This window comes from Neolamprologus multifasciatus, chromosome 6, assembly GCF_963576455.1.
Source record: "Neolamprologus multifasciatus chromosome 6, fNeoMul1.2, whole genome shotgun sequence".
NCBI classification, from domain to species: Eukaryota; Metazoa; Chordata; class Actinopteri; order Cichliformes; family Cichlidae; genus Neolamprologus; species Neolamprologus multifasciatus.
The window spans coordinates 27756554-27769795 of NC_140444.1; the positions used below are offsets into that span (position 1 = coordinate 27756554).

Below are 13242 nucleotides of genomic sequence, written 5' to 3' on the forward strand. Positions count from 1 at the left end.
ATCATGATACAGATTTATAATTTGCACCGATGTTTTTTTCGAAATTCTATACGCGAAAAGTGAGCGTGAGAGCCCTCGGTGCGCCTGCTTGCTGCTGAAGTCAAGTAAACCTTTATTGTCATCTCCGTTACATACAGTCCAGTATATAGAGAGACGAAGAACGACGAGGCCTCCACTTACAGCAGTGCAGTGAAACAAACAATAAATTATAGAGAGTAAGCAAATAAATATACACTTTAGGACTCGGGGTAAAGGGATCAATAACAATTAAAAATTTATAATTTACAGTTTGATAATTTAAAGTCTCGAAAGGGAGGGGGGCGGCTGCTTCCAAAATAGAGCACATTTCATTCATAATGTTGTAAATCCAAGCCATTATGTATTCATGATTTGAATCCTGGGTTGTGTGACATCCAGAAATAAACCTAGACAAAGTGAATCTGTGAACTAAGGTGTAGGTCTATTAGGTTATGTTGTGGCAATCCTCGAGTTGGGGGATTGTGTGTTCATACTGGAGTGCAAAATTAAAACCATGTAAGATGGGGCAAGGGTACCTAGACCCAGGGCTTAGAGTACGCTTGGGGAGTGTGATTGTGTGTACAGTGTCTCTTTATGTCTGTCTCCACGTTGGGTGAGTGCTGAGTAATTGCATATGAGAGCATGAGGGTGGGAATGGATGTTTGTATCTGTGTGTGCCTGTTTGTCTGTGTCCCATATGTCAGGTTGGGTATCCGACGCCACCTCTCTGGGGACATCTCCAGGCCCTTCAAGGTATGGAGGCCTATCTCCCCCACCACTTCCCCTGCCAGTGGCAGATGCCCCTCAGATATCGGGCGTTGGTGGGTTCTTTGTGTCCGGGGATGGGCGTCCAGGTACACACCGGCTCACCCTTGGTGGCTGCTTATCGGTGCCTGGAGCCTGGGGCTTGCTCGGGGCCAATTCGGGGGTGGGGTGCCCCCGGCCTCTGGGCCTGGGGCTCGGTCACTCTGGCGCAGATGGCTGCCAGCGGAGCTCCCGGGCACGTCACTGCAACCCCCCTGGCTTATGCTCTGCGGCTGCTGAGTGACCCCTCATCTGGGACTCTCCTCAGCTCTTTCTGGGATAGTGGCGCGGCTGCCCCTCTGTTGGTCTTCCTTGGTCTCTTGTGTTCTGAGGGCCTCCGGATATCTGGAGTTTTGATCTCCTCCATACCTGCTTCATGCCCTGGTGGACAGGGCTGTGGCTCCCCACACCCACTGTCACGGTCCCCGTGTCTCTCTGGCTGGCTCACGCTGGCTACAGGTTTTGTTGTTGTTTTTTGTTTTTGTTTTCTTTTTCTCTCCTCCTCCTCTCTGCCTGGGTGGAGCTCGTTACGGGCTCTCGCTCTTGGCCCACGCACCTGTGTGATTGTCTCCACCTGCTGCTGATCTGGCTGATTTCCCCAGCTGATATTTAAGGCAGTGGCACAGAGCAGCTCACCGCTGGAACATTGAACCTCCTGAATATCCCTCTTCTGGACCAAATCACGGGACCTGCCCGGGTGTGGCAGCGTGTGTGGAGTTTCGGAGCAAGTGCAGCTGAAGAGGAGTGTGTGTGTGCGGAGGAGCTGTGGCGGTGACTGTGTGGAAGAGGAAGTGTGTGTGGACCCCCACCCCCACCCCAACTCACTGTACATATATATAGCACTGAGGTGATCTCTGTTGTAAATAAATAATCTCCTTTTGTTCTCAAAGAAAGAACTGTCTGCACATGAGTCCGTCCCAGTAGCCATGACACCCTCTAACAGATGTAACATGTAGGAACTTTTTAAAAACAAGCGTGTTCATGCTCACCAGGTGTACACACGGGTGCTCACATACACAAACTACACCCTTTTTTGGCTCCTACCTTAAAGCACACTGTGCGCTGTCGAATCTTACGTGCTGCACAATAATGTTTAACATTTAGTATTTACTGTTATATTCCCATAGATCATCATGATGTTGTTTATTCTATTGCTCTAGTCTTCTTCTGCTTGTTTGCTTTTTTTTATCAACAGGTGATCCAGGAAAAGAGGGGGAAAAAAAAGGTGATGAAGCAAATTTTCATTGTCTTTTCTCTCTATCTCTTTTCTCCCTTTTCTTTCCTTCTCCTTCTGTTAACTTTCTTCTGAACTTTTCTTCTTGTTTTTTCTTTCCCGTCCCCGAGTCCAGTCTGGTTGATTACAATAACTTAGAATACAAATAACTAATAAAAGAAAAAAAGAAAAAAAAACAATGTAAGATGGACAAGAAAAGTTCAAAGCCATCAGGTGCTCATTTTAGAAAAAATAGAAAAGGAGGACAAACGAGCAAAAGATACAGGTAAGCAAATGTGTCATTGGATAATGGCAGGTCATCATGAAACAATCAGTCAGAATCAGAATACTTTATTAATCCATAAGGAAATAATGTGGATTACAGTTGCTCCAAAAAGAAATGGTACAAATAGTAACAGTAACAGTCTAAACTCCAAACAATACATTATGTTACAGATTTTGATATTAATTAGTCATTGTCAATTGTTGATTTGTCCTGTTCTCATTGTATGACGAATTATGATGGCTGTTTGGTAGCGGTTTGCATACAATGCATACTTCCTCTCTCTTCATATGTGTGTGTTTCTCTGGCAAAATTCAGTATGGTTCTGACAACAGTTTTATGTTAATGTATAATCCTTAATATGGTTTATGTGTGTGTGTGTGTGTGTGTGGTGGGGGGCAGAGGGAGTGTTCGCCCGGGGCGCCAAACAGGCTAGGACCGCCACTAAGTGCAATGTTTATACAAAAGGCAACACAATCAGAAATTGGAAGTAACATACAAACACTAGTTAATGTTAATTCTTTTACCCTTTAAAGCTTACGACGAATAACCCCTGAGGCTCTTTCCAAACGGAATGATTGCTGTCATATTTTAAGCTGCTTGTAGAATAAAATCACTGAGTGTGCATTAAAATTAAGTGAATGCAGTCTCTCACTGTATACATCATTACTGATATACACTGAGTTGTGAAACTCATCATTAAGAATAGACTTGAGGTCTTCAAATCCTGTCTTTATTGTGGAAGGAATGAAGAATGAAATCTGTCATGATTATCAAGGATAAACAGTCAGTCCTTCAGCCGATTAGTCAAGCCGAGGGCAATGAGAAGCTTCTGGTGAAATGCTGGTATCCTTTCCTTATGGACAGGCCAGTCCAGAATGCAACGTGAACGTAACATTCCTCTGCGGAGGAAGAGTGAGTGAAACAACTTGTGGTCGTGCACATCCTGAAGAAAGACCAGGATGACTGAGTCCCTGCTTTCTTCGACGACTTGTTGAAGTGCATGATAGACTTTAAATCTGGTGACAAGAAAGAGAAGACATTCTTCTATTAAACAATATTATCCGACTAAGATAATTTTGCAACTTTTGCAATAAATAAATGACTGTTTGATCTCAAAATTATAGAGTTAGTGTGTGAACATGTAAAAAACAATCAATTCGGAGACCTTAAATCTACAGGTGAATAGAGACAAGTTCTACATATTGCTTGAAATGAACTACTATTGCTTTAAAAACTATATCTTTTTCACTATATGAAAAGAGTAAGTGTACTGATTTTAAATCAAAGGAAGGACAATTTGATAAAACTGACTTACACATCACCATTTTTTTCTTGTACTTAGCTTTCACTTGATACATAAAGTCACAATAAAGCATAATCTAGTGTATGTTTTATTTACCGTCTACACCAGGGATCTTTGAGGAGACTTTCGGTGACGACAAACATGATTTTTCTGGACTTTTTCATATTTGTCACAATGGATTCCACCTGTAACATGCCAGCGACTGAATCTCGATCGTCTAAACAAAACTGGCACTTTTCATTCTCTAAAGGGACCAACCTCCTCTCCACCCAACTGGAGTCTTCCTCCGCATGTATGACATAAGCGTCGTACTCATATTCTCTGCTTTCGTCAACTTTGGCATCACTGAATCCTAATGTGCGATTGATCATTATGTTCCAGTAAAAGTGGATCCTCCAGTCATGAAACCGCACCGTGAGTGCGGTTACAATTAGCAAGATGACGGCTGTGCTGCTCACTATGTAAAGAGTCTGAAATGGGGTCATGTCTTTGCAAGAAAGGGGGTCGAAATCCATGATGGAGTGGTTAAAGTAAGCTCGTGGAGTGTTGCACACATACTCGTCCCTGACATTTGGCACACTCGTCGTATTTGTGGTATTCAACCACGTCACGAACCACAGGATGCTCTCGCATGTGCAGTCGAATGGATTTCTGCCATGATAAGCTGGGTGAGGTTGCTCATGGGAGTACGAAACACTTCAGGTCTCACGCTTGTGATCAAGTTCTTCTCAAAACGTAATACCTGCAGCGACTTCAGGTCATCGAAAACAGAGTCCTTGAGATTATTTATGAGATTGTTGCTAAGGCTTAGCTCCTTGAGGTGAGTCAAACCTTTCAAAGCCTTCAGTGGGATCTCATCCAGTCCATTATAATCCATCTGTAAGGATTCCAACCTCTGCGCATCTTTGAGAAACAACACCGGCCCACCAAGGTTGGCACTCTTCCACAGTCGGGCCAAGTTGTTGTGCTGGAGTTTCAACACCTTTAGGTTTACAAGCCCCTCTAGCAGATTGTCTTTGATGTTAGCAACATTGTTGTTGCTGAGATCCAAGACAGAGAGGTTGGTCAGGGGTTTGAATGGAGAGTGATCTAGGTTTAGGGCTAAAGCTTTAAGACTTCTCCCCAAAGTCAGGACTCTAAGGTTGGGCACATTAACAAAGGAACTGGAGCTTAGGTCAATTGACTGGAAGTTATTGCTCATGTGAATCTCCTGAACCTGATCTAGGCCTTCAAATTCTCTGCCTGTCAAAGTTTGCTTGATATGGTTGTAATCTAGAAGAAGAACGGTGAGGTTTCGCAAAACAGAGAAGCTTCCGGGATTGATCTGCGCTATATTTGTATTTATGAGATTTAGCCATCTGACTGGTGAATCTGCAAGAGATGCTAAGGTCTTGTTGGTGATGTTTCGGAGTGACGGACAGCTAATCCAGCTTATGTCAAGTTTTTTAAGACTTTTTAAGCCTGCAAAGGTGTGCTCTCCAATTTCCCGGATTGCAGTCCTCTGTAACATCAAACTCTCTAGCATGCCTAATGGCTGGAAAGCAAAATCATCGATAACTGGGGAAGCGGTACGACCTTTCACCAGTGCTTCTGTAAGTGCCAGTTTTTTCAATCTATTGAGCCCCTGAAATGTCCCGTTGGTTAGGTGCTTGATGTTATTGTGCGACAAATTTAGAGTCTGAAGTTTAGATAGCCACTGAAATGAGCCGTCTTCAATTTTACCCATGCCATTACTGGACAGATCCAAGAAGGTTAGATTTGTCTTCTGCAGTCCTGTAAAGGTTTTGTTTGTGACCATGACCAGACTCATTTTCCGAAGAGAGAGAGCATCGATGGCTGTCCCAGACAACTCTGAACATAGTTTGGAAACCATCAGAGTTCCCAAGTTGCCCCCATCCATGATTAAAGTGCGCAGGCCTGAAATGTGCTGAAAGCAGCCGGGCTCCAACTGCAAAACAAACAATCACAGAGATTTTTTTAGTGAGACGGAAAAAGGAAACAAAACAGACAACCGAAAGGAATGTGCTACAGTAACTCTACTTTCTACTGCCAGTTCCGATTTTGATGGAATTTCATTTCCCATTTCTGGATTAAACAAGTTTCTTACTGTTTTTAAAAACACAGATGACAGGTTGAGGACTTGCAGAGAGGATGAATGTGTCAAGAAATGAAAAGTCATCTTTCTTCAGAGTGGTGAAGTCATTGAATGCCAGGCTGAAGTTCACCAGGCTGGGCAGCTGAGGCTGGGAGCCGAGCTTGGGTGACTGCAGTTTGTTTTTGGAAACATCTAGAAAGGTTAGGTTCTGTGGATTATTAAAGAAGAGGGGGACAAGAAGAAGGGTTATTTAATGCTGTGCACAAGAGGCAAACAAGTGATCCACAGCATATGTCAGACAAAATTTCATAAGCAGCACTTCTCTCAGGTCACAGGATAGTTTGCTCCATCTCTCTACAAAGACAGCTCACATATGCACCATCCATCCATTTCATATTAAATTCCTCGGCTCTTTGTTTGTTTGTTTTATTATTGTTATTATTGTTTTATTTTATTTTATTTTATTTTTGGTGGTAGGTGGAATTTACGTTACTCATGTGTATTACTTTTGCAGGACAGTCCATAGTTATTAGGTTTTAACTGTTCTTACTTGCCTTTATTTCCATTAAGTACAAATTAAAGAATGGCAGAGGAACTCCAAAGGGTTCTTCTGACATTGTGCAAATTTTTGCACAGAAGTGTGGGTTAGCATTAATGCATGAGAATATCTGCAGCACTCTCATAGGCTGATCAGGTTTCCCACTCTCTAGGGACTGACTGCACTGTACGGGGGGGAAAATCCCCCCAACACCACCATCGTTCCAATCATAAAGAAAGCGTCCCACATTTTTCACTGGCTCTAGTTTTCCAAAGTTAACACTGCAGGGCGGATGCTTTTTTTGTGAAAAAGTCTGGCTTTTTTTATCTAGTGGCTGTGAAGAAACCAGGAAACATCAAGTGCAGGTTACCATGTCCGCGTCTTTTGTTGCAGATGCATGCAAAACTGAGAGAACTACAAGTCACCACAAAGATATGTGGTGCAGATTTTGTAATTTAATGGAAACAACTATTAAAAAAAGGAAATACGGCTACAATGAAGACTGGCTGAAGCAAGCGGAAAAAGACTGCCAGACTTTGTTGGGGTGGGGGTGAGTCACGCATATGAAATATGTGGCTTGGAAGAAATGTGCTGAGCAACAGATGCATCCCAGCTGAAAAGATGATTGGAAGACAGAATCCGTGATGAAACAACAGCTAACAACTGCTGTAACAGTTAGTTTAGAAAAAGTTGATGTATATACGTGTATTTAAGAAGGCCATCAAATAAGACTGGAAAAAAAACGCAGGAACTTTCACTTCCTGCTAATCATAGGAAGTTCGGAAAATCGAACTGAAATTTATACACAAACCTGTTCCATTTACATTTGTGGGACTTGATTTTTGAAGCTATATGTGGCAAAATTTCAATATCTCTCTCAGAGGAAGTAGGAAGTTCCACATTTCCTCACACACACATACTCTTTACCCCAAATTTAATTTGTTTGGATACCAACACATCTGTAGATATAAAACAAATGGCAGCAAGCTTTGGGCAGCAGGCTGTATAACCTAAATCCATAACCTAATCTAACCTAAATCCCCAAAACACTGATCACTGATGATTTGTATGATAAAAAGAAAACTTACTGAAACAGAGCTGTCATATTAATAATGAGGAGCAAACGTACAGTTTTTGCCTTGAAATATATATATATAATTGATAATTGAGTCAAACAATAATTAGCCATCTAAGTGATCCGACACATCCGTACCTGCAGTGACGAGAAGGGTTCTCCCTGCAGCTTTAGTCTATTACTAGCCAAGTTCAACGATGTCAGTCTGGTGCAGTGGCTCATATCTCCAGTCTTCAGCAAATGCACCTGATTGTGTTCCAGGTTCAACGTCTGCAGCAGAAGCAGTGTTTGGCACAAACTCGCGTCCACCTTGGTGATGCTGTTGTAACCGGCGTCGAGGTGCAGGAGGCCCGGGTACGGGCTTAGTGACAGCGGGGTAATCCCTCTCAGTATGTTGTGGGACACATCCAGGCTGGTGATGTTCCTGGGAAGGTCTGAAGGGATCGCACTGAGGCGGAGGCGACTGCAGTCAGCTCGGCCGTCTTCCACATAGCAGGAGGTCTTCTTCTCAGAAGCATCGCAACAGTACGGTCCCGTCAAAACACAACACGCGACGAGGATCCATGACAGGAGACGGGCACGATGGGCGCACATCATTTCAAAGACCTTTAACGAAGAAAGAAGGGTGGATTTGCATTCAAATTTGTTGCTGGGATTGTAAGACTAAAGAAAAGGCTGAGAAGCCCTCTGTTGGGCTGGGTGGAACTGAGACATGTTTTTCTTACTTTTTTTTTTTTTTTTACACTTTCCTCTATATTAATAACATTTATAACTCTACACAATTTGTTTATATAAAAATATAATATTTTGGTATACTGGGAAAATAAACACTGTTGTGCAAAAGTCTTGGACCATCCCTCACTTCTTTATACAAGTAGTTTGCTTCCAAGGAGCCAAACAATTCTTGGGCAGTAGTTTTGCTAGACTTTGCCTGCAGTACAGGCTGGATAAACTTGAATGGAAAAATAACAATAAAAGATCACGAGTCATGGATTGGCCTCTACTGAGCCCAGACCTCAATATTACTGAAACAGGGTGGGATCATCTCGACAGAGAACAGAACAAAAGGCAGCCAACATCCAAAAAAGAGCTCTGAATATCCTCCAAAAAGCTGGAGAACTTTTCCTGAAGACTACCTAAAGATATTAGAAGAAAGCTGCCTACGAGAGCTCAGGCTATGTTTAAAGTGAAGGTGATCATACCAAATATTCACTGTCGAGCTCGTTGTTTTTACCTTTTCCACGGTATTTCCGTTCATGTTTCAATAAGTCGCGGCAAACTTTTTCGTATTTCCTATCAAAATATAAAGAGATGAGCGGTGGATCCAGCCCTTTGCGCAGTTCTGTAACTTTGAAAGCTTTCAAAAATATCCGCCCTCGTAATTACAGGGTGACTACAGCGCTCCCACGCTGACCTTACAAGCACACTAATTTTTTGAATGCAGTCCATACAGATTTCTTACCAGATGTGGACATTGCACAATACCTTCGACAGTCAGAGTCCAGACAGAAGATTCCCCCTTGCAGCTGCACGGCTTCTATCGCTGAATGCACACAGCCACAGCGGCGCTTATGAGGAAAACGAAAACTGGTTTCGCTTCTTCTTCGGTGGTGGGTATCCACTGGAGAGCTAACCATTTCACGCAGGCGGATAGCCACAGATATTGAGATATTAAGTTTGCATAAAATTTATATGCATCATATCCTACACTCCAGAGACACTTCGGGTGATTTAACGTCTCTAGTTTCCGAACATAATTTTTGGACTTGCGTGTAGACCGTAGACAGGATTCAGGAAGGCGTGGTGTAAACAGGTTGAGTCAGTTTACACCCAGTCTATTATGTTCGTGCCTTCTGAAACAGTTGTCGGTGGTTTCATATATTAAACCGGGAACCGTTTTCAAAAACATGTTTAACATCTGCGGTGAGTTAAACAGGGACTGAGATGCGCCTGAGCAAATACACTGATGTGTAGGAAATGTGTCGTAAATATGTGCAGGTAACAACAGACAGCTGTAGTTATTTCTTTTTCTTTTTCTTTTAGGCATCCTTTAAATTAATAGTTAATTATATTTATTAGGTTATAAGTTATTAAAACGAAAAAAAAATACTTTACATTATATTTATTTAGTTAGTTAGTTTGTTAGTTTTTTTTAGGATATGAAACTAGTCAGATGTCATTTAGGTAGCCCAAAGTTCTTATGTGGTACTCTAAAACACACACTTATTATAGTGACAGGACCAGAATAAATACGAGGTTTTTACTATCCAAAAAAAACCCTTCTGTTTCTCTTTTAAGAGGAGTAGCATCTTATAGCTAAGCACTTGTTATAACAAGTGAACCGCACACCTGTGGGATATGGTTTCCCTTACCCTGATAAGGTTTCGATCGGTCACAAACACAAGGCCTGGGTGCCAGAATTGGCTCTGCTAAGAGTCCAATCCAACCCACTGCATAACTTTGGAAAATCTGTAGGACTTAATTTTGAACTTTTAACTGTTTTAAAGCTTTTCCTACATGGCCTCCCTCGTGGTCATTCATACGTGTAATATTCTTTATTTTGGTATCAGCCAGGCTCTGCTCTCTCATCTTCAGCTAATTCAGAATGCAGCTGCCTGACTCTTGACTGGCACTCGTAAACATGAATATATCTGTCCAGTCTTGGCTCGTTTATACTGGCTTCCAGTACATTGTAGAATTGATTTTAAGATTTTCTTGCTTGTTTTTAAGTCTCTAAATTAGCTATGACGGGTTAGCTCCGTCATACCTCTCAGACCTTTTAACTAAAAATACTCCAAATAGAACTCTCAGGTCAGCTAATAATTTGCTTGTAGTTGTCCCTAGAAACAAGCTAGGGCCTTTGCGAATGCTGTGCCCAAACTTTGGAACAGTCTGCCTCTTCATATTAGGATCTCTCCAACGCTTGACATTTTTAAAACCCATCTGAAAATGCATTTTTACTTAACTGTGACTGGGTTTTTGTGTGATTCTTTGTGTGTGTTTGTTCTGCTTTTTACTTTTTTACTATGTACAGCACTTTGGTCAAACTGTGTTGTTTAGAGGCATAAACACAGTCATTTAAGACTGTTTTTGTTAAGTTATATTTAAGAGTACACCCTGAACAAATGTACAGAAAGCACACTTTACAGTTTCTCTCTCTGCTTTAATTTTATTACATTTATTCACAGAGTATCAAGTTCTCGCTGATTGTTCCGAGGCCTGCAGGAACACTGCAGCGTACAAACTGACATCTCATTACATGACCTGATATGTCCTTATTCAGAACGACAGAGAAGTGAAATCTTGTTATTGCAAATCTGAACTTGGTGTTAGTAACCACTGGAGGGCAGTAAAACACTGCTATTAAACCATGAGCTTAAGTAATGCTGTGCTGTTTGTTGGTGGGCGCTATGAGTCCTCTTTCAGGGTACAGCACATATTTATAGTGACAGGTCTTTCAACAGAATGACACAACAAATGTCAATGAGCCCGTATTATACAGTTTGTATGCATCTTTGTGTTGGAGATTGCGTTACACATACTGGATAATATGCTAAAAATCTATGGATTTGTTTCTGTTTTGCAGGGTGCTTTAATTGAATATATTATCTGACCCCACATAAACTTTTCTTCTTATTATTCTATTAGAAAATAGAATAATAAGAAGGCCTTTTGGTAGGGACCCAGAACACAGTTCAGAACGCAATCATGTCTACACTATGGACATAAATTAAACATCAATGTTATTTCACTCCTGACTCTTGCAACCGATGACACTGATTATATTTATTTTAGTTCAAATTCATCCGAGTAATCTCAGACAGTTCGCCATAATTATTTAATGCAGGGAGTTAAAGATGTATGACTTCCACCAGAGATGTACAGTGCAGGTAATTTCATTTTAAAGTATAAGTCACTATCATTGCAGCTGTAGGCTGCAGCTAAGTGCATTACCGAGGCAGTCCAAATACCTATAAATTTGAAGGTAATCACCCTGGCAGGCCTTTAAAAGGTCAGCAGTGATAGAAAATCAGAAATTACTTACAGCTGGTGTAAGTTACATTAAAAAAATTAAATTAAAATAATGTTAGACTGACAATTATTCTTTAAACTGAATTTCACTTGAGATAAAAACCTTTATTTTTTTTTATGGAAGCATAAAGATACAAGTGCCAGCTGAGCCAAAGCATTTTCATTATCTTAACATCAATTATCATACTGCAGGGGTTGCATGTCCCATCTTTTGCCATATAACACTGCCATAGTTCAAACCTGCAATGAAGTGCTACTGAAATCGTTTTCACTGAACTTTAAAAAAAAAAAAAATCCTGTATTTTCAGCCATCATTTAGCTTTTTAACTGTGGTCTGGAAAAAAAAGGGAAAAAATGGACCAATCTTAAGAATTTTCACTGTCAGCGTGTTAACATTTAGCCTCAGAGAGCTGCAGCTGTGCACTTTCTGGATTTATAGTATCATAGAACTGCATACATAAGTACTATATTTTAAATGTGGAGATGGCAACGTGCGATTAACATCTTAAATCTCTTAAACTCCACAGACTGCATCAGCGTTTTTCCTGTCTTTTGCATTTTCCATCTCTCCTGCACACTGCTAATCGATTAATTATGCAGAGATGGATGAAGGAAGGTCACTGACCCTGCAGCAACATTTTAACACAGCATGTTTACTCTGTCTAGTAACTGGATTAGTGCTATGGATGAGGACAGCTGTGTTGCATGAAAAGGAGGAAACATTACATTGCTTCAGTTTGGAAAAAAGAAAAGCCTTCTTCTCTCTGTAGTCAGACCCGAACATATGTAAACACACAATTCTGTCACCTCCCTTTTCTCCTTCATCCCCCCTCAGATTATTGGGCTGCAGAGCAGGTACTTCCTGGAAAAGACCTGAGGCCACTGATTGGTTTACCCCACCGCTTAAGCTGAGGCAGTTTACAGGGCTTTGTGCCAACTCCTGGATTGCTGAAGACCTGTAAAAACTGAAGACAGCTGGCATGGTCAGCACTGTGGTGGTGCTGGTGGAGGTCAAGCTAGTAATGCAATAAATAAAAGCAGGAAGAATAGATTGAAAGGATTCAGCGGGGGGGTGGGCAGGAATAGGGGCAATCAAATGAAGTGAGATCAAAGGCGCATGGAGTGGAAAGGGCTGTGATGAGAACACGAGCCTCTGCCATAACACCAACTAACTCATGAGATGCACCTTGAACAGCTCGCGAAGAGAAGAAAAGTAACCATCAGGTAACCATCTGATTCTGACCAAGAGGAACAACTTGGCGCTGGAATGAGGGATTAAGAATAAGAAGAAGCACCCCTACTTACCTGTGGACAGTGACAGGCATTACTGTACTTATTTCACTTACTGTTGCCAGATTGCGGCCAGTGCGTGTTGTGCGTACGCGTGTGATTGAATGCACTCATGCAAAAGGGATAATTGGTGGGAGGCAACAGCTCCATCAGTGGGAGTATGTGTGCGGCTTGGGTTAATCTCCTCTCCCTCATTTATAGATTGAGTCTCCGGAGTGTTGGAATGCCCTAACACAAAAGGTGAGTTTGCCCTCTTGGCTCTTCGCTGTAGCGGTTGTTAACCTGTGCTATGTAATTATGTCAACAGCTTTAACTCGCAAATAAATCTTCATCATCAGCGTGTCCAAACCCTCACTACACACTGACTGAGTGACACCTGTGCTTTGGACATGCATCCATTTATTTGCTCTCAGAATATGATTGTGTGCGTAGTTATAGGGAGTTGCAGTTTTATAGCAGCACACTGCCATTGTTTGGTGGACATGTGTGGACTTAAAAAAGACAAGCAGTGTTACTTTAAGTCTTTGTTAGCCTGACATTTATAGCAGCGATGGGATAAATTCTCACAATAGGTGAAGTGGAAAACTG

General features: G+C 41.7%; 1 protein-coding gene across 1 annotated transcript; it reads right to left on the bottom strand.

The window, feature by feature from the left end:
• Positions 1 to 2695: 2695 nt before the first annotated feature.
• On the bottom strand, positions 2696 to 12304 carry tlr3 (toll-like receptor 3). The gene is given in 7 exon segments (XM_085162331.1): positions 2696 to 3337; positions 3721 to 4282; positions 4285 to 5572; positions 5732 to 5782; positions 5784 to 5927; positions 7471 to 7938; positions 8567 to 12304. Coding segments are annotated over 7 exon segments (2769 nt in total). The 5' UTR covers positions 8591 to 12304; the 3' UTR covers positions 2696 to 3105.
• Positions 12305 to 13242: the final 938 nt, after the last annotated feature.